This window comes from Trachypithecus francoisi, unplaced genomic scaffold, assembly GCF_009764315.1.
Source record: "Trachypithecus francoisi isolate TF-2019V2 unplaced genomic scaffold, Tfra_2.0 Lachesis_group18, whole genome shotgun sequence".
Classification (NCBI taxonomy): Eukaryota; Metazoa; Chordata; class Mammalia; order Primates; family Cercopithecidae; genus Trachypithecus; species Trachypithecus francoisi.
The window spans coordinates 68,222,671-68,244,169 of record NW_022681463.1 but is presented as its reverse complement, the minus strand read 5'-3'; the positions used below and the strand labels follow the sequence as shown (position 1 = coordinate 68,244,169).

General features: G+C 35.0%; 1 protein-coding gene and 1 non-coding gene across 4 annotated transcripts in view; both read left to right on the top strand.

The window, feature by feature from the left end:
• The window catches only part of FNDC3A (fibronectin type III domain containing 3A), a 218,972-nt gene that overhangs the window by 11,947 nt on the left and 185,526 nt on the right, over positions 1-21,499 (top strand). For 2 of the 3 annotated variants that reach the window (XM_033176880.1, XM_033176881.1), the window contains exon 2: positions 18,543-18,680. In XM_033176880.1, the coding sequence (XP_033032771.1) occupies positions 18,582-18,680 (99 nt within the window). In that variant the 5' untranslated portion in view covers positions 18,543-18,581. Of the gene's footprint in view, positions 1-18,542; positions 18,681-21,499 lie in introns of those variants that run through there. The other variant, XM_033176883.1, reaches the window with a different exon arrangement.
• Positions 1,594-1,696, top strand: LOC117063791. Its single transcript, XR_004429076.1, has one exon. It is a non-coding gene; the product is annotated as a U6 spliceosomal RNA (small nuclear RNA).

The following is a 21,499-nucleotide window of genomic DNA, read 5'->3' as shown; positions in this document are numbered from 1 at the left end:
AGAGGTCAAGAGAGGAATCAGAAGCTTGAGAGGAAGACAGAGTAAAGAGAACTAAGTTGCTTTTTTTTTTTTTTTTGAGATGGCATCTCACTCCGTCACCCAGTCTGGAGTGCAGTGGCATGATCTCGGCTCACTGCAACCTCCGCCTCCCGGGTTCAAGTGATTCTCCCGCCTCAGCCTCCCGAGTAGCTGACACTAGAAGCATGTGCCACCAGACCCGTCTAATTTTTGGTAGTTTTTAGCAGAAATGGGGTTTCACCATGTTGGTCAGGCTGGTCTCAAACTCATGACCTCGTGATCTGCCCACCTCAGCCTCCCAAAGTGCTGGGATTACAGGCATGAGCCACTGCGCCTGGCCTGGAAGATTTTTTAAAAGAAGTTGAAGGAAGACAAGTATGATTAGAGGCAATCTTTAACCAAGGCATAGTTGTAGATTTATAAACGAAGAGTCTAGTCATCTCAGAAAGGACTACTTTAAGGACTACTGGATTCTGCAGACAAATCTACTTATAGGAAATAAATGTTTCTTGATTTTATTATGATATGGTAAAATTATTTTGGAGGAATTAGTGAAGGAAACATGTTAATATGTTTAAGTTATAATAATATAGCAGCTTTTACACAGGAACTCTCAAACTTTCTGTGTGAATTTAGTTACCAGTATATTACTGTGGCCAGAAAATATTCAGAAACTACAGGTTTAATCTTCAGTCCAGAAATCACACTGATAGGTATAACTAAGAATTTGAAGTTCTACAAAAGCAAAGTTAACAATCTATAATATAAAAACTACAATTTTGTATAATACTTATAAAAAGGACAATAAAATATTTGGAAGTGAAAATAGGATTGTCTTAGGTGTAGTTGCCTTTTGGCTCTAAAGGGTAGCCTGTGTGCTCTAAAGATGCTAGACACCTAGAGCTATAGGTGGAACTTAAGAAGATGTTATTTAAAAAAAGAAAAACTGATCTGTGTGCACACTATCAGTCCTTTAATGGATTGGGGTTCGTTTCTTGGAAGCAATTCTTTCTCTCTTGTTTCCATAGTTTCCTGACTGGAAGTATCTTTTTGAACAAGATTTCCTTTGAAGTCTATTTTAACAGAATTTTCATGTTAGTATTAAGGTATAGTTTCTTAGTGGGAGAATGGGGACTGTATCTCCTAAATGCTGAATTAAATTTAAATTTAGTATATCTGACTAAGAAGGGTAAGGACGGTGGCTCTGAATGCCGCCTTCCCTTTTAAACCTTTCTTCACTTAAGGGACATAAAAGAGTGAGGCTTATCCATCCTACCCATACTACGCTTTCCTTCTTTCCAGTGGCTGTGGGATTGGAGAAGAATAAGATAAATAAGTTATAGTAAATTTGTTGCTAACAATCTGTGTAAATTATTGATTTCCTTATAAGTGTATGAATACATTCATTAGGTTAAATTGTTGATATTTTAAAGTTTTTGACCTCAGTGGCAATTTCATATGGTTTGACCTATTGCATTACAAAACTATGGCTATAATCACTGCCCTATATATAAAAATGTTATTGCACTTAAACGAAAATACATTATAACTTATTTAAATAGCATAAATTTGTGCGCGCTTTGGCAGCACATATGCTGAAATTGGAACGATGCGGAGGAGATTAGCATGGCCCCTGCGCAAGGATGACACACAAATTCATGAAGCGTTCCGTGTTTTTCAGACTCTAAACCAACAAAGATAAAAAAAGAAAAAGAAGAGCATTACATAACGGTAAAGGGCTCAATGCAACAAGAAGAGCTAACTCCTCTAAATATGTATACACCCAATACAGGAACACCCAGATTTATAAAACAAGTTCTTAGAGACCTACGAAGAATCTTAGACTCCCACCAGTAATAGTGGGAGACTTTAACACTCCACTGTCAATATTAGATCAATGAGACAGAAAATTAACAAGGATATTAAGGACTTGAACTCAGCTCTGGATCAAGTGGATTTGATAGTCATCTGCAGAACTGTCCACCCCAAAGCATAAATTCATAAACAGTACATCACTGATGAAATGTAACATCCAAGCCAAATTGGAATGTTTATGAATACACCTACTTTAGCAACAGGTAAAGCCAAAAATATTGTTGCTGCAGATATGTATCATTATACATTAAAGGGTTAAACAACCTTCTTCAGAATCTAAATTGCATATGAGAATGATAAAAGCCATAATGTAGTAATTTATAATTTAAAAGCTTGTAGTATGGCCAGATGCTTGACTCATGCCTAATAGTCCCAGGACTTTGGGAGGCTGAGGTGGGAGGATTGCCTGATCTCAGGAGTTTGAGACCAGCCTGGCAACATAGCAAGACCTTGTTTTTACTAAATAATAAGTAAATAAATAAGTAAGCCAGACATGGTGGCACATATCTGTAGTCCCACCACTTTGGAGGCTGAGGTGGGAGAATTGCTTAAGCCCAGGAGCCTGCAGTGGGCCATGATTGTGCCACTGCACTCCAGCCTGGGTGAGAAAGTGAGAACCTGTCTCAAAAAAAAAAAAAAAAGCTTGTAGTAATTTATAAGTTAAAGTTAAAGCTATCAGACATGAAAACCTTAGAGAATGAGAGCTGTCTCAAAAAGAAAAGCAAAGAAAGCTTGTAGTAATTTATAAGTTAAAGCTATCAGACATGAAAACCTTAAGTGTTCAGCAAAGTACTGATAAACATATACATTTAAGGAAACTACGCAGGGCTGGAGAAAGAGCCAGCTAAAAAGATTGTATATAGAACAGTATCCAAACTCACACAGGGCCAGAAGAAGTCCCTGTTTCCACTAGCTAGAACAGAAAGCCTCATAATTTACAAGGCATTCAGTAGAGTACTCTGGAGGGTTTTGCATTAGTAGTGGGGAAAAATTAATTACACATTAAATGCAACTCTGTTCTTGCCTAATCCATCGTAAAACCAAGTCCCAAAGAATCAAACTTTGTCCTAGTCCCTTAGCCACATCTTAGAACAAATCTTGAGATTATTTATAGAAATACAAAAATATCTAACAGCCAACAAGATAAAGTTGACATTATCTTACATTCAGTTCAACTTACTGAGTCTGCAAAGAAGCAGGAAAGTACAAACCATATTGAGAAAAATCACTTGAAATTGGCCTTCAAATGATACTGATGATGATAGTTATTAAAACAGTTATGACTGTTAGAGAAGCTAACAAAAAGATTGAACATGTTAAATAGAGACACTGTCTAGATTAAAATTATGTATCAAAGACATACTACATTAATAGCATGTTAGACTTTGTCAAAGGAAAGATTAGTGTACATGAAGATATAGCAATAGAAACTATCCAAAATGAAGCACAGAAGAAAGAAAATAGAATTTGGAGACAATAACTGAAAAAATATTTGAAGAAATAATGGCCATTTTCCAAAATAGATATAAACTATAAACCAATAAGCACAATAAGCATAAGAAAGATGAATAAAACTTTACTAAGACACATCATAATCAAATCACTTAAAGAGAATTTTTTCTTTGTTTTTTTGCGGCGAAGTGTTGCTCTGTTGCCGGGCTGGAGTGCAGTGGCACTATCTCGGCTCACTGCAACCTTCGCCTCCCAGGTTCAAGTGATTCTCCTGCCTCAGCCTCCCGAGTAGCTGGGATTACAGGTGCAAGCCACCACACCCGGCTAATTTTTGTACTTTTATTAGAGATGGGGTTTCCCCATGTTGGCCAGGATTGTCTCGATCTCTTGACCTCATGATCTGCCCACCTTCGCTTCCCAAAGTGCTGGGATTACAGGCGTGAAACACCGTGCCTGGTCCATGAAAGAAATCTTAAAAGCAGCCAAAGAAAAACCAGGACAAAGATAAAGGTGACATCAGATCTGTCATTAGAAACAATGTAAGCTAGAAGACAATGAAGCAATATCTTTAAAACATTTTTTTGCAAAAACTGTCCACCTGGGACTTTTTACCCAGGTAGACTATCTTTCAAAATAAAGGCAAAATAAAGATTTCAAATATACAAAAGCTGAAATAATTTATCACTTTCATTTCTGAACTAAAAGACATGTTAAATAGAATCCTTCAAGCAGAAGGAAAATTAAATCACATGGAAACTTGGTCACAAGGAGTTCAGAGTACTGTACATGGTAACTACCTGGTCAAATATATACGATTTAGAAAAAAAATTATTTAAATGTCTTTGAAAGACAAATGACTGTTTAATATAAAAATGATGACAGTTGTCAGGTGTGGTGGCTCATGCCTGTAATCCCAGCACTTTGGGAGGCCAAGGCAGGCAGAATGCTTGAGCCCAGGCATTTGAGACCAGCCTGGGCAACATGGTGAAATCCAGTCTCTCCAAAAAAAAAAAAAAAAATACAAAAATTAGCCAGGCATGGTGGTACATGCTTGTAGTCACAGCTGCTCGGAAGGCTAAGTTGGGAGGATCGCTTGAACCCAGGAGGCAGAGATTGCAGTGAGCCAAGATCACACCACTGCATTCTAGTCTGGGCGATAGAGACCCTGCCCTCCCCTCCAACTCCCTAAAAAAATGGCAATGTGAGGTTTAAAACATGTAAAAGTAAAATATGCAATGATAATAGCAAAAATCCCAGAGAAATTGCAGATTTATTGCTGAAAGGTTCTGATACCTATTCCTGAAGTATATTACTTAAAGGTATACAGTAATAAGTAAAAGAGGTGTATTAGAAACTTTAAAGAAACCGCTCAAGTAACAAAGAGTTGTAGCCTATAAATCAAGAGAGAGGAGATGGTATAATAGGAAATAATTAAACATGAAGCAGATAAAGAGGGAAAAGGGACAAAGAACATTTGAAACAAATAGCAAGATGATGATGTAAATCCAATCATATCAACAATCACATTACATGTAAATGGCCTAAATACTACAATTAAAAGTCAGGGATTGTTATATTCAATTTTTTTTTTAAATTAAGACCCAAATATTTCACATCTACAAGAAATCCACTTTAAGTAAGTTAAAAGGATGGAAAAAGATATACCATGCTTACACTATCCAAAAGAAAACTGAAATCACTAAGTTAAACCAGAAGTTAGGTTACAGAACAAAAAATTCATACCAGGGATAAAGAGGATTATTTCATACTAATAAAGGGATTAATTAAGAAGGCATACAGTTTAAGTATTTATGCATTTAATATAGGAACTGGCCTGGGGGCAGTGGCTCATGTTTGTAATCCCAGCTCTCTGGGAGGCTGAGGGGGTTGAATCACTTGAGTTCAGGAGTTCGAGACCAGCCTGGGCAATGTGGTGAAACTCCACTCTACAAAAAATACAAAAATTAGCTGGGTGTGGTGGCACATGCCTGTAGTCTCAGCTACTGGAAGGCTGAGGTGGGAGGATTGTTTGAACTTGGGAGGTTGAGGCCGCAGTGAGCTATGCTTACACCACTGCACTCCAGCCTGAGTGACACAGCAGAAACCCTGTCTCAAAAAAAAGGAAAAAGAAAAAAAAAAAAAAAAGAGAGTGTTTCTAAATATATGCTGAAACTTGCAGAGAGAAATACAGATGGTCTTTAATTCATGATGAGGTTATGTCTCGATAAACCTAACTTGTTAAAATATATCAAAAATGCATTTAATTCACCTAATCTACTGAACATCATAGCTTAGCCTAGCCTATCTTAAATGTGCTCAGAACACTTGTATTATCATATGGTTGATGAACAAAATCATCTAACACAAAACCTATTTTATAATAAAGTGTTGAATGTCCCTTGTAATTTATCGAATACTGAAAAGTGGAAAACCGAATGGTTGTATGGATACTTGATGTATGGTTTCTACTAAATGTGTATCTCTTTTGCTCCATCAGAAAGTCCAAAAATTGTAAGTTGAACCATCACAAGTTGGGGATTGTCTGTACATAAATATGCAATTTTAGCAGAGATTTCAATACCCCTCTCAATAAATTAATAGAAAGTAGAAAGAATGTAAAGCCTAAAACTATGAAATTTCTTTAAAAAACATAGGAGAAAATCTCTGTGACCTTGCATTAGGTGAAGATTTCTTAGGTATAGCCTTGAAAGCACCATTTATAAAATGGCAAATCAATAAATTGTACTTTATCATGATTTAAAACTTCTCTTCAAAAGACATTGGTAAGAGAATATAAAAGCAAGCCACAGAGTGGGAGAAAAAATATTTGTAAATCACTTATCTAGTAAAGGACTGGTATCCAGAATATATAAAGCACTATCAAAATATATATAAAATATATAAAGCACTATCAATAATAAGAAAACAGTCTAGTATTATGGACAAAATAATCAAACAAATAGTCAACCAAAAATATACCTGGATGACAAATAAGCACATGAAAACAACATCATTGTTCATAGAAATGCAAAGGCTCCAGTTTACAGATAGTTAGTAGGAAAATATGAGAGATGATGGGTAAGTTCATTATCTTAATTACGGTAATAGTTTCACAGGTGTATTTATGTGTCAAAATTTATCCAATTGTACACTTTTAAACGTGCAATTTGATATATGTCAGTTACACCTCAGCAAAACTATTTCAAAAATCAAGAGTAGTAGACACATTGTATTAGGTTAGTGCAAAAGTAACGGTGGTTTTTGCCCTTGCTTTCAATTAAAAGTACCATTTGTACCATTACAAGTAATGGCAAAAACCACAATTACTTTTGCACCAAACAAGTAGTTATGACAACTACTTGGTGCATGTTTGTTTAATACATTTAACTAATTACTCTGCCATTTCAACTTTCAACAAAGTTGAAAGTTTCAACTTTGTTTGTTCTGCAGGAAATAGCAATTTCAATCTGAGGACAGTATATCATACTCTCCTAGTATATCAATTTGACCGTAATATCCAAAGGCAATTAAAAATTCTTCATTAAACTTGATTCCTTTACAAATACTTTCTTATCCTTAGGTCAGTATTTTCATCTGTTTCTAGTTGAAGGATAATGTATTCACATCTGGGATGAGGCTTTCCAGAATGAGGTATACACCTTACATTGTTATCAACTTTACGTCCTTATTATCAGTTAGTACTTAATGTAAAAATTTATTTAGTCTTAGATTTGTGTTGTCCAAAGACTAGCAGCATCAGCGTAACCTGGGAACTTACTAGAAATGTGATTGACTGGGCCCCACCACACACCTGTTGAATCAGAAACTCTTATGTGTGTGGCCCAGGAATCTGTTTTAATAATCCCTGTGGGTGATTCTGATACATACCAGGATTTGAAAGCTGTGATCTTAGAGCAACAATAGGACTTTAGATTCTTAGATACTTATAGTAGTTTCATTTTTAAAAATCTCATATGATAGCACACTTAAGATTTGTACATTTCTGGTAAAAGGAATTTGGCAAAAAATATTTTAATGAAGATTTGTACATTTTATCATACATGAACTTTTGTTTTAAGGAACTAAAATTTTGAATGCTAGTAACATGCAGAAGTGTTTAGGAGTGAAGTATACTAATGTCTGCTACTTTGAAGTGCGTTAAAAAAAGATCACTAGAGGAATACATGCAATTAAAACCTGTCAATTTTAGAAACTAGGTGACAAGTATATGGGTGTTTACTGTTCAGTTATTTCAGCTTTTCTGTAGGTTGAAAAAATTCTCATAATATAAAATCCTTCCTTGACTCCTTTTAACATTTTTGATCAAGAGAGTGAAATGTGCCTGGAATGTGCTCTTAGGCAAAATAATGGTAGATAGTAATGAAGTTTTAATATCTTAACAGCAATTAGGAATAAAGATATAGAAAACTGTGTTTCACTAGATTGATAATACATTTGTTAATCTTAGAAATTGGCTATTTGAGATTTTTCTAATCAAATTAAAATTGGTTATTAAAGTGTGATCTTGCTGATGTTCTTTAAATTACCTCCATTGATTATCTCTTGATATATCCAGATGAAAAGATTCATCAGCTCTATATGATCTAGTTAAAGTCACTTTTAAGGACAGATACAAATTATTGATTTTTTCATAAATAAAAAATAGACTAATGTGGTCTTCAGAAATAAAAAAATTACTTTTAAAACATTAAAGTCATGACAATCAAATGGATAGTACTTAGATTAAAAGAGGGTTTTAAAGACATGGCAAATAGTAGTGTGCACATCTAATACAAATCCTGATTCAATCAAGTTTTAATAAAAATTAACAAGACAATGCAAAATTTGAACACTGACTGCATATTTGATGATTTAAGGAATTGTTAAATTGTGCGTATGGTAATGGTTTTGTAATTATGTTTTAGAAAGGAGTTCCTATCTTTCAGAGATACATATTGAAATATTTGCAAATGAAATTTTGGAATGTCCTAGTTGTGTTTCATAATACTACAAGACAGGAAGTGGGGTATAGATGAAACTAGACTGGTCATGAGTTAAAGCTGGGTGATGAGTACATGGGGTTCATTATACTATTATGTTTACATTGGTGTATGTTTGAGATTTTCCACAATAAAAGGTTTTAAGAAAGATGGAGGTTAAATTTAACTCTTACAGCATGATCTGAGAGCGAAATTATCACTTATTACAGTGTTTCAGTGAGAAAATATTTTCCAATTATATCTGACTTTGAAACAAATAATGATAATAACAATAATAAATTCTCAATATGTTGCCCAGGCTGGTCTCAAACTCCTGGGCTCAAGTGGTCCTCCTGCTTCAACTTCTCAAAGTGCTGAGATTACAGTCATGAGCCACTGTAAGGGTCAAAGGCCTTTTTATTTGTTTCTTTCATTAAATTATCAGATATATCTGATTTCTAACAGAATACTGCAAAGCAGCCTCTTTCTTGATTGAGGACTGCCTTTTTTATTTTCTTTTTAGCATAACACTCTTAGTTGTAGCCTTTTTTTGTACCAAATATTGTACTGTTTTATACTTCCAATACCCAAAGAAATGAAAAAAGTGAGCATGGGGGAGAGAAAGAAAAGCAAGGAACTGGATTAAGCATAAATCTTTTGAATTATAAAATGTCTTTTTAAAAATTTAATATCAGTCATTGAAAATGATTGATAGCACTGTCTTCTTACCGTTCTCCTCCCTTCTTACTTTCTCTACCAATATACATTTATTTTATAAATATAGAAGAAAAAAGCAAGATTGCCTATTATGTCTTCGTAAAATTTCACATTAACATATGGAAATTTAAGGTGAACTGAAGTAATGCATATAATTATATTTTTAAGAGCCATTTTTCTGCAGTACAGTTGACATCAAAGAGGGTAATTCAAAGAATTAATTAGTTTTGGCCAAAATATAAAACAACCTAATATCCTGTTCTTATTGTTAAATATAATCTATGAAATACTTGTTTTAGGTTTCTGGTAAGAAATGATAAGATAATTTTGCAGAGTGACTCCCATGACTTTCATCTCAGGAAATTCCACCACAGGTAATTTCAAATACCTTATTTTTAGTCTACTGTAGTCAAGTTTAGAAGATAAAAAATCCAAACGTTAAAAATGAAATAGAAGTCTACATTGGAAAAATACACTTTAGGATATCAGTTCATGAGATAAATTAGTAATCTGGATAAATCCAAGTTCTAGCAAAATTTATTTAAATTCTCCTGAAAGGGTGCTTAGATGGTTGAGAAGCCAAATATGTGTGGTTGCCTATGGCTCTTCAAGACTATTAATTTTTAAATCGAAATTTTGATGGTGGTATGAACCATATTCATATTACAAAAAAAAGCCTTGAGAAATAGAGAAAAATGGTTACATAATCTCACCATCTTGATACAATTGCTACTGTAATTCTAATATTTTTATGTAACATTTTGTTCATATGTGTATTTTTAAAAACTCCTAAATTCTAGAGTTAAATGACTAAAACTCCTTGGAGTATAGTCAGCCTTCCATTTCTGGGAGTTTCACATCCACGGAGTCAATCAACCATGGATCGAAAATATTTGGAAAAAAATGGATTGTTGCATCTGTACTAAATATGTACAGACCTTTTCATTATTCCCTGAACAATTCAGTGTCACTATTTACATAGCGTTTATATTGTATTAGGTATTATAAGTCATATAGAGATGATTTTTACATAGCATTTATATTGTATTAGGTATTGTAAGTCATATAGAGATGATTTAAAGTATACAGAAGAATGTGCATAGGTTATATGCAAATACTACACCATTTATGTAAGGAGCTTAAGGTTTTGTGGATTTTGGCATCTTTGGGGATCCTGGCACCAATCCTCTGTAGAAACCAAGGAACAACTGCATATGATAGTCTTGTGGTTTCACAAATGGCTCTGGAGACCTATAGTTTTTAGTTTGAATTAGACACATCAGAAAACCACATCAAAAGACATTGGATTTCAGCAGGGCATGGTGGCTCACACCTGTAATCCCAGCACTTTGGGAGGCCTAGGTGGGCAGATCATTTGAGGTCAGGAGTTTGAGAGATGGTGAAACCGCATCTCTACTAAAAACAAAAAATTAGCTGGGTGTAGTGTCAGGCGCCTGTAATCGCAGCTACTTGGGAGAGAGAGACAGGAGAATTGCTTGAACCCAGGAGGCAGAGGTTGCAGTGAGCCAAGATCACACCACCGCCCACCAGCCTGGGTAACAAGAGCGAGACTCTGTCTCAAGAAAAGAAGACATTGGATGTCTCAATCTAAATGTACAGATTTTTCCTATCAGCACTTCAGTTATGCTATTGCTGTAATCCAAGATGTAATCCCACTTTGCATTTTCCCACATGCTTTGTAGACAAAAAGAACTGAAGTTTCAAACTCCAGACCAAGCTTATTCTCGTAAGATATCTACCTTAGTTTCTAGGTCTAAGCTGTTGTCATCGTGTATATAACAAATCTAGGTGAATTAACAGATAGGAATAATAAGATTCAGGAAGAAAACTAGTAGAATACATGTGTAAGGAAACAACAGCTTCAGAATTATGTCCGTGACTGAGTGAGAAAGCATCTAATAGTGTTATGAACTGAATGTATACCTCCCAAAATTCATACATTGAGCCCTAACCACCAATGTGACAGTATGTGGAGGTGGGGCCTTTGGAGATAATTTGGCTTAGATGAGATCATGAGCATGGGGTCCCCATGATCAGATTAGTATCCTTATAAGACGAAGAAGAGACCTGAGCTCGTATGCTCTCTGCCTTGAGGACAAAAGGAGAAGGTAGCCATCTGAGAGCCAGAAAGAGGGCTCTTACCAAAAAGCCAACCATGCTAGCACCCTGATCTTGGACATCTTCGCCTCCATAACTGTTAAAAATTATGTCTGTTGTTTAAAGCACCCAGACTGTTATTTTGCTATGGTAGCCTAAGTTGATTAAGACAGTAATTGGTACTAAGAAATAGGGGATTGCTGTAACAGGTACCTAAAAATGTGGAACTAGCTTTGGAACTGTATAATGGGTAGAGGCTGGAAAGGTTTTGAGGTGTGTCCATAAAAAAAAAAAGCCGAGATTGCTGCTACCAGACTGCTAGGGGCAATTCCAGTGAGGGCTCATAGAGAAAAGAGGAGAGCTGGAGAGAAAGCCTCCATCTTCAAGGAGGACACAAATAATCATGAACAGAATGTTGTTTGAAACATGGGTGATAGGCCATTCTGATGAGGTCTTGGATGGAAATGAGGAGCATGTTTTGGACAATGGAGAAAAGGCAATCCTTGTAATAAAGTGGCAAACAATTTGACTGATTTATGTTTATGTTCCAGTGTTTTCTAGAAGGGAGAACTTGTGAACTATTAAATTGGGTATTTAGGTAAAGAGATTTCTAAGCCAAGTGTTGAAGGAGCAATTTGATTGCTCTTCACTGCTTATTCAGGTTGAGCATCCCTAATTTAGAAATCCGAAATATCAAAAATCTGAAACTTTCTGAGCGTTGATATGATGCCACAAGTGGAAAATTCCATCATGTGATGGGTTGCAGTTAAAATAATCAAAGCTTTGTTTCATGTACAAAATTATTTAAAATATTATGTAAAATTATCTTCTGTCTATGTAGGGTGTATATAAAACATAAATGAATTTCATGTTTAGACTTGAGTTTCATCCCTAAGATATTTCATTATGAGTTTGGTCCCAAGCATTTTGGATAAGGGATAGTCAACCTATAGTAAAATGTAAAAAGAGAGAAATGAATTGAATAAAGAATTATTAAGCAATAAGGCACCAGAACTTAAAGATTTGGGAAATTCTCAGCATCTCCATATTACAGAAATGCGAAAGAACATTTGGAAGAGAACATCAAAGGTGTGGCTGGCTGACCGTTTGCTAAGGAGATTAGTGTGGGTGTAAACCATGGACCTAATCAGGCATCTCAACTGAAGCCAGGAATAGAGACGGAATTATATTAGAAACACTGCCAGCTGAGATTAAAGGAAATAGAGAACATGGGATAGAATGAAGGAAGGCTGTGAACATGCATGATCATTTCAGAAAAGGGAGAAGGACTCCAAAGGCAATTCGGAGTCATCAGGGCTACTACTCCCACTACAGATCCAAAGTGCATGGGCCCGTAGGGCGAGGCTCCTTCCACCTCAGCTTTAAAGGGCAGGACTGCCCCGCAGCAGAGCCTCATGGGAAGATCCCTGTGAGAGTGCTGCATGGTCAGGGCTCCACCAAGCAGAAGGGACAGGTCACCTCACTGAGCCATGGGAGTGATGCTGCCATTTCAGTGTCTGGAAGGCAGGACCATTACTCCAGTGGATATGGAAAGTAGAGCATTGAATCAAAGATGATGATTCTCAAGCCTTAAGATCTAACGGTATTTGCCTTGGTAGGTTTTGGACTTGCTTGGGACATGTCACTCCTTTCTTTCTTCTGATTTCTCTCTTTTGGAGTGGGAATGTCTGTGCTACGCCTGTCCCACCATTGTCTTTTGCAAATACGTAACATATCTGGTTTCACAAAAGCTGGAAAGGAATTTTGCCTTAGGATGAATTGTACCTCTACCTTCACCCATATCTGATTTAGGTGATACTTAGATGAGACTTTGGACTTTAGAGTTGATACTTCAGTGAGTTAAGACTTTGGGGGCTTTTGGGATAGAATGAAAATGACATGAATTTTGGAAGGTCAGGGGCCGAATATTATAGACTGAATATTAGTGTCTCTCCAGAATTCATATGTTGAACCCGTAACCCCCAAAATGATAGTATTAAGAGGTGGAGATTTGGGGAGCTAATTACTGAAAATAGTTAGGCTTAGATGAGTTCATGAGGGTGAAGCTCCCATGATGTGATTAGTGTTCTTGTATAAGAAGAGAGACACAAGAGTGTCCTCTCTCCCTCATGTGAGGCAACAGCCAGAAGATAGCCATCTGAAAGCCAGGAAGAGGATCCTTACCAAGAACCAAATCTGCCAGCACCTAGATCTTAAACTTCACAACCTCCAGAAGTGTGACCAATAAATGTCTGTTGTTTCAGTTACACACTCTGTGTGTTTTTTTTTTTTTAGTAGCAGACCAAGTTAAGACAGTTTGTAAATGTTTTCTCCCGTTCCATAGAGTACCTCTTTACTCTGTTGGTTGTGTCTTCTGATGCACAAAAGTTTCTAAGTTTAAGTCCCATTTGTCTGTTTTTGCCTTTGTTACGTGTGCTTTTGCCATCATATCCAAGAAACAATTGCCAAATCCAAAGTCATGAAGCTTTTCCCTGTGTTTTCTTCTAGAAGTTTTACAATTTGGTTCTTCCATTTGGATCTTTAATCCATTTTGAGTTAATTTTTGTATATAGTGTAATATAATCCAAATTCATTCTTTTTGCATGTGGCTATCCAGTTTTTCCTACATCATTTGTTGAAGAGACTGTCCTTTCCTCATTGAATGATCTTGGCACCCTTGTTGAAGATTATTTGGTCATATATGCTAAGGATTTGTTTCTAGGCTCTCTATTCTATTTCACTAGTCTATTGTCTTCCTTTATGCCAGTACTACACTGTTTTGATTCCTATGGCTTTGTAATATGTTTTGAAATCAGGAAGTGTGAGTCCTTCAAGTTTGTTTTCTTTCAAAATTGTTTTGGCTATTTGGGATCCCCTGAGATACTAAAATTTTAGAATGGATTTTTCTTTTCCTACAAAATAAGCTATTGGGATTTTGATAGGGATTGCATTGAATCTGCATATTGCTTTGGATAGTATGGGCATCTTAACAATATGAAATCTTTCACTTTGTGAACATGGGTGTTTTCTGCATTTGTGTTTTTAATTTCTTTCAGCAGTGTTTTGTAGTTTTCAGTGTATGGCTTTCACCTCCTTGATTAGGTTTATTCCTAAGTATTTTATTCTTTTGGTTGCTATTGTAAATGGAATTTTTAAAATTTCTTTTTCAAATTTTCATTGTTATATGTACAAACAATGGATTTTTATGTGTTGATTTTGTATTCTGCAACTTTGCTGAATTCAGTTATTAGTTCTAACAGTTTTTTTGTGTGTGTGTGTGTAATCTTTAGGGTTTTCTGCCTGTAAGATTATATTATCTGTGAATAGAGGTAATTTTATTTCTTCCTGTCCAGTTTAGATGCCTTTTATTTCTTTTTCTTGCTCAGTTGCCCTGGGTAGAACTTCCAGTACTGTGTTGAATAGAAATAGCAAAAGTGAGCATCCTTGCCTTTCCCTATCTTAAAGGAAAAACTTCCAGTCTTCCACCAGTGAGTGTGATCTTTCCTGTAGGTTTTTCATATACGGCCTTTATTTTGTTGAGGTATATTTCTTCTACTATTAGTTTATTGAGTGTTTTTTATTATGAAAGGGTGTTGAATTTGTCAAATGCTTTTTCTACATCAGTTGAGATGACCATGTGGTAACTTTAACCTTTAAAAATAATTTTTTGAAGGATAATATACATAAGTGCATATATGATCAGTATACAGCTTAGTGAATAACTTAATGGTAATCATCACATAACAGCCCCCCAGGTCCAGACATAGTATAGTACCATCACCCAAGGAACTGCCTTCATGCCTTGCCCATGTTCCCATCGTTTCTTCCTTGTCAAAGGCAACCACTGTCCTGACTCTTAAAACCATAAATTGTTTTTTCCTGTTTTTCAACCTCCTGTAAATAAAATTGTGCAGCCTGTATTCTTCTGTGTGTTTTTCATGAATGTTGTGTTTGTGAGATTTATCCACGTTGTTTCCTGTATCACTAGTTCATTAATTTTCATTGCTGCATATAGTCCATTGAATGAAACAGCCACAGTTTATTTACAGAGGACCTTTAGGGCTATTAACAAGTAATGGCTCCTATGAGCCTTCTTGTATCTACCAGGAATCTAATAGCTGGATCATACCTGGGTCATAGAGGATGAATATGTTCAACCTTAGTAGATAATGTCAAACTTTTCCTAAGTGATTTTACGAATTTTCATTTCTGTTCCATGTGAGTTTGCCTCCATAACCTCATTATCACTTGATAGTCTTTTTCATTTCATTTTATTGGCCTCTTGCATTTCTACTTTTTTTATTTTTGAGACAGGGTCTTGCTCTATCGCCCAGGCTGGAGTGCAGTGGCATGATCTCGGCTCACTGCAACCTCCACCTCCCAGGTTCAAGTGATTCTCCTGCCTCAGCCTCCCGAGTAGCTGGAATTACAGGCACCTGCCACCACACTCAGTTAAGTTTTTTATGTTTAGTAGAGACAGGGTTTCACCATGTTGGCCATGCTGATCTTGATCTCCTAACCTCAAGTGATCTGCCTGCCTCAGCCTCCCAAAGTCCTGGGATTACAGACATGAACCACTGCCCAGCCACATTTCTGCTTTTGTGGAGAGTAGATTCAAGTCTCTTATTATTTTTCTATCTTTTTAAAAAAATAATTTGTAGGAGGCTGGTATATATTCAAAATGTATGCTCTTTTTTAGTTGTATATGTTGTAAATATCTTTTTTCAGTTTGTGATTTACCTTTTCATTCTCTTAAAGCTTTTTAAAAGAAATTACAGTTAATTCTAATGAAATCCAATATATTGTTTTTTCTTTATGTTTTAAGAAATGTATTTTATATCTTGTTTAAGAAATCTTTCTCTGTCCCAAGGTTATGAAGATATTCTTCTGCGTTATCTTTTAGGACCTTTTCTTTGGTTAAACCTTGTATGTTCAGATCTGCAACCTCTCTTACATTTAAAACAACATTGTTTAATTTGACACTAATTAAAATATTAGACCTACAAAAAAAAAAGTTGCAAGAATAGTACAAAGATATCCAGGTTTTTTTCACCCAGAGTCTGCAAATGTTTATTTATGTATTTTGCAAGATTCTACATGCAACACTGATCTAAACATTAATATTTCACATTATTGCTACATAAATAAATGTTGACATATCAACAGTGATATGCTGGAGCTATCTTAACTTGTGTACAAAAGTTGATTGTTAAAATTCAGGAATTTGCAGGTCAATTTAAAATCATTGGTAGTTTGAAGTGGGCTGTGGCAGGGAAGTATTTACTCTGTGGACGTTAATGCATGCTGTAAGTTATTTCTATTCTTTTTAAAAATACATCAAATATTACATTATAAAAAATAAAAATAAGTGTATAACTAAAACTAAGAGGCTGTTTGAGGTCACAAGATAAGACTAGAATGTAGAAAGTGAGTGGTAACAAAATTAGAAGTAATTTATTGAAGGAAGAAACTGACAGTATTCTCTACAGAAGGAATGAAAGGAATGTCTGGTTTCTAAATGCCAGCATTTGAGTTGCAGGGTAAAAGTTTTGAATTTGCAAGCTTAAATAAAACCAACTACTTTGGGTGTGATAGATATGGCCATACAATAAACCAATTTATAAATGAAACTTTAGTGTGTCCTAGTTTTAAAAAGACTAAAATGAAAGATAACACCTTAGGCAAATTGACCAATGTGTTGAAAATTTTAAAAAGGTAATGGCTTAAATGGAATGGTAAATATTGAAATATAGCATGTGGCTCTATACCCAATCTCTAATAGCACTAGTATTGGAATTAAGTTGAAGATTCAAAAGAAAATCTGTATTTCTATTTGTAAAACTTACCAGTACATCTCTTGAAACAAAACTGTGGTTATATCTTCATTGTTACATTCTAAAATTAAAATAATAATGGCAGCCTGCAGTTTTAGCTGAACCTAGTGTATAGAATATTGCAAATAGAATAAAATGACAGAATTTAAATGGCTCAGTGGTTTTTATTTTTTAAAATTTATTAAGAAAATTGAATTGCCTACAAAATCTCTCTTTTTAATCCCAAGTTAGCTTCTTGGAAATGTTTCTTACACTAACTGTTGTGATATGCAAGTGGGAGAAATAATACATTTATTGTTTCTCATAATTCTTTGTATATTCCACAGAGCAACATTATTAGACAAGATTTAAAGTACTTAGTGATTTTATTGGACTTTAAGTAATATAGGAATACAGGTTATGCCAGAAGTTAGATTTGCATTAGTTTATATATAAACATGTTTAAAGAATATGCATGTTCATGAGACAGTTAAATAATATAAAATGACACATTTTATATTATTGTGGTATTATGAAATCTTTAAGTAGATACCTATACTGAATAATTTTTAAAACATTATAGTAGTTGTTGTATATCTACATGAAAAATTATTTTCAAGCTAAATCAACTTGTGAGGTTCGGCAGAGTCAGGATTTTAAATAAATAACATGAATTTAATCTCTTATAAAAGTTAACCCTCTTGACACTACTGAATTGTAGAATGCTGTAAACATTCCAAAATGTTTATTTAAATTTTCAATATAGATTCAGTGTATTTATTATTATACTCAATTTGCTCATCTTGAAATGTAATTTGCTGATGTTTTATTAGTTAACTTTGTATATGATAGACTAATATTGCTTACATTATATTTTACTTTTATTTTTGTATGTGGTACTGTCTGTACAGTTAAAGATTTCTAAATGTATATGTTTTTTCATTGACATTATTGATTTATTGTAAATAGGTATCACTTAGAAAAGAGTAATACAACCAAAATAAATAAGAGCTTGAAACTTCAAACTTGAAGGGTCTTCAGTAATCCTGAGCAGATTTTTCTACCACTGTGTTTTGTCTGAGGAATCAGTGAAAAATCATTATTATTCTTGTATTGCTCCTAGAGACAGATAGGGTGATGAGGGGGATTGAGTCTTCATAATTACCTTGTCTGCCCATAGAAAAAAATTAGTGACAGTTGCCTCACTGAATCACTGTATTTTAGTGCCTATCCCAGTGTTTAGATTAAGTAGTGGTGGTTAAATTAAATAAAATATTATATAGAGATGGAAGGGGTGGAGAGACAGACATAGAATTTAAATAGAGCCTGCTGATATTCTCTTTAATATATAAACTTACTGACTACTTTAAACAAAGTAATTTGAATTGTAAGAAATGTATTTCCTTAAATGGCTTATTGATTGGAAAAAAAAAGTAGTCAACAGAGTATTCTAGAATTTCTTTTGACAAGAATATCTTTTTAGGTTAAAAAATGAAACATCTTCAATGTACAGTGTTTTACTATATTTTAAGGATGTACTTACAAATGACTATATATGTTTGTTTTTCAGAGTTGGAGCGTTATTCAGTATATTAATGTCTTATTGATAATGGCAGAACATCCACCACTACTGGATACAACTCAGATCTTAAGTAGTGATATTTCTCTTTTGTCTGCCCCTATTGTAAGTGCAGATGGAACACAACAGGTAAGAAAACTGAAATATTTATTTATGTTGAATACACATATATTTATGCAAAATTTAAAACAAATCACAATAGTGAGTTCCTGTTAATTCGTGTTTTAAATTCCCAGTTCAAAATGTTGTTCAGTTTTATAAGATGATAAACATAATGAGACTGTTTTTGAAGTCTCTTCTAAAATGTCTTGTGAATTAATGGTCAGATTTCTTTTTTTTTTTTTTTTTTGTTGAGACGGAGTCTTGCTTTGTCGCCCAGGCTGGAGTGCAGTGGCCGTATCTTAGCTCACTGCAAGCTCCGCCTCCCGGGTTTACGCCATTCTCCTGCCTCAGCCTCCCTAGTAGCTGGGACTACAGACGCCCACCACCTCGCCTGGCTAGTTTTTTGTATTTTTTAGTAGAGACGGGGTTTCACCGTGTTAGCCAGGATGGTCTCGATCTCCTGACCTCGTGATCCGCCCGTCTCGGCCTCCCAAAGTGCTGGGATTACAGGCTTGAGCCACCGCGTCCGGCCCCAGATTTATGTGTATATTTAGTTGCCTTCAAGTTGTTTTTGTTTTCCTTTAGACAAATAGTGTGCTAGTCCCTGAGTTTAGCCTTGTACCTTAATGATTATTATAAATCATTTCAAATCGTTATGAAATTATGATTTTTGCCTACTATGTAGTAATAAAACATTGTCTTTTCCTTCCCATTCTCCTCTCCCTTCCAAAAGTAAATACACAATTCCTGAAAAGCTGATAGATTTTTTCCCCCAGCTCAGGTCTTTATTTAAAATGTTGTGGTTGCACTGATTTCACTATTCCCACAGTAATCCTAAAAGGGATAGGAATAATAAGCTTTCACAAGTACTTACTATGTGTCAGGCAATGTGCTTCATTCTCACAACTATCTTATATGGTAGGTATTTAACAGTAGGTGAGGAAACAAACACTAAGAACATAATAAATGATAATGAGGAAGAGAAGGAACAGTTTAGGTGCCCATTATGTAATAAACATTGTGCTAAGAGCTTTATGATCTCGTTTAATTCTTTCAACAATTCTGTGAGGTAGGTACACCTGCCCGTATTTTGCAGCTGAAGCAAAATGAGTTTCAGAAAGGCTTAAATAACTTGTTCAGCATCATACAAAGCTTATGCTCCTGTTACTCATACTGCCTCCCTGGGAAACTTTAAAAAAAAGAAAGTCAGATTTTCTTTATAAACTTAGTATCTATAGTAGGTAATTATGATTTGCTTACAAGATGAAGGGCTATTAATTATTCTGTTCTGTGTAAACATGGCAAAAAGTGTTGTGTCCTGGTTTTAATTGTTGTACATGCTCTGATCCCAGCAATTTCATTCCACGAACTTGCTTTTCATGGTCAAATTTAAGTCTGGTAAGATTTTCTGCTCACAAAAATAGTAGATGTGGCAGGTATTCATTTACTTTATGAGGTTGTCCAAGTGTCTTCAGTTATCATTTGTTGCCTCAGGCCAGTCACTAGTTTCAAGTTGTTGATAATCTAATGTGTAAAAGAATCTATTAAGCAGTTAATTACGGTACATTGATATAGTTGCTATAGTTGTATATTCTATTAAGGGGAAGACAGCAGGCTGAAATAACTCCGTGATGTCATCCCAAGACTTTTCTCTCCTTCCCCCAGAAGGAAATTTGGTTAGCAGAATTTTTTTGAAATCTTGAAGGCACGATGGCTATCATGTAACAGTAATGGTGTAGATTGTTATAGAGAAAGGATCTGGGAATAGAAGAACCTACTAGCAAGATTTAAAGGAGCAGGTGGAGTTAGGAGGTCTAGGGACAGGTTTTTTGGTAGAGTTTAAAAACAGATTTCAGGAAGTGTATAGTAAAGCCTTGAATTCTAACTAGCAGGTTGCATGTAGTTCAGTAGGGAGAGAGCTAAACACGAGTGGAAGAAAACACTGGACTGGCATGATAGATTTGGATTTGATTTTGGTTGCCGAAGACAAGTTAGTTAACTTCTCTGAATATGTTTGCTTCTCTAGAAAATTGAGGTAATAATATCTTAAAGTAGTTATAGCTATGTGGGTGAAGTGAGCCTGAAGGAGCTCAGTAAATGTTTGCTGAATCCTAAATAAAGCACTCAATAAATGTTTAAAAGACTGAAGAAACTTTAGATATCCCAGTCAGGATTTAAATAAATAGAGATAGTTATAATAAGCAGTGGATCAGAAAACGTGGAGATAGTTATGAAGGATGCATATGAAGTGTAAAGAGTGAACCAATGGCTATGGTAGAATGTAAGGGACTATATACAAAGTAGATAATAATTAGAGGTGGGAGGGCAATAAACTTGACAGCGGACATTTCTTTGTCTTAACACAAGAACTTATTGATATGCCAAGTTATAGCTTACCTATGGAGATATGACACAACTTAGTTGATGCCTGTTTAGCCACAGACTAAAAGACTGTTCTTGATAGATGGAAGTGTCATGCACAAGCATGATGTTAAAAATTCAAGATGACATATTTTGTCCCTTGTCTTGACTTTTCTTCAGAATATTACGCTGTATGGAATGATTTCTCTTCTACTCTTGGGATCAAATTAACTTTCTTGTAGTTGGCTGTTAAGATTATCTGTCTCCTCATTAATATTTTCTGGTTTAATACAGTAAACATATTTTCTACTGTATCATGTTACACACAGTGGGTCTTTTGGCTTATGAATTATACTAGAGGGAATCTCTCCTGAGGTCACTGCTGGTGTTGCCTTTAGGGAGACTGTAATAGGCATTTATTATTCATTTTGAAAAGCAGCTTATGAACCTTTTTTGTGATTATGGAATCTGCCTCCCTTTTTCAT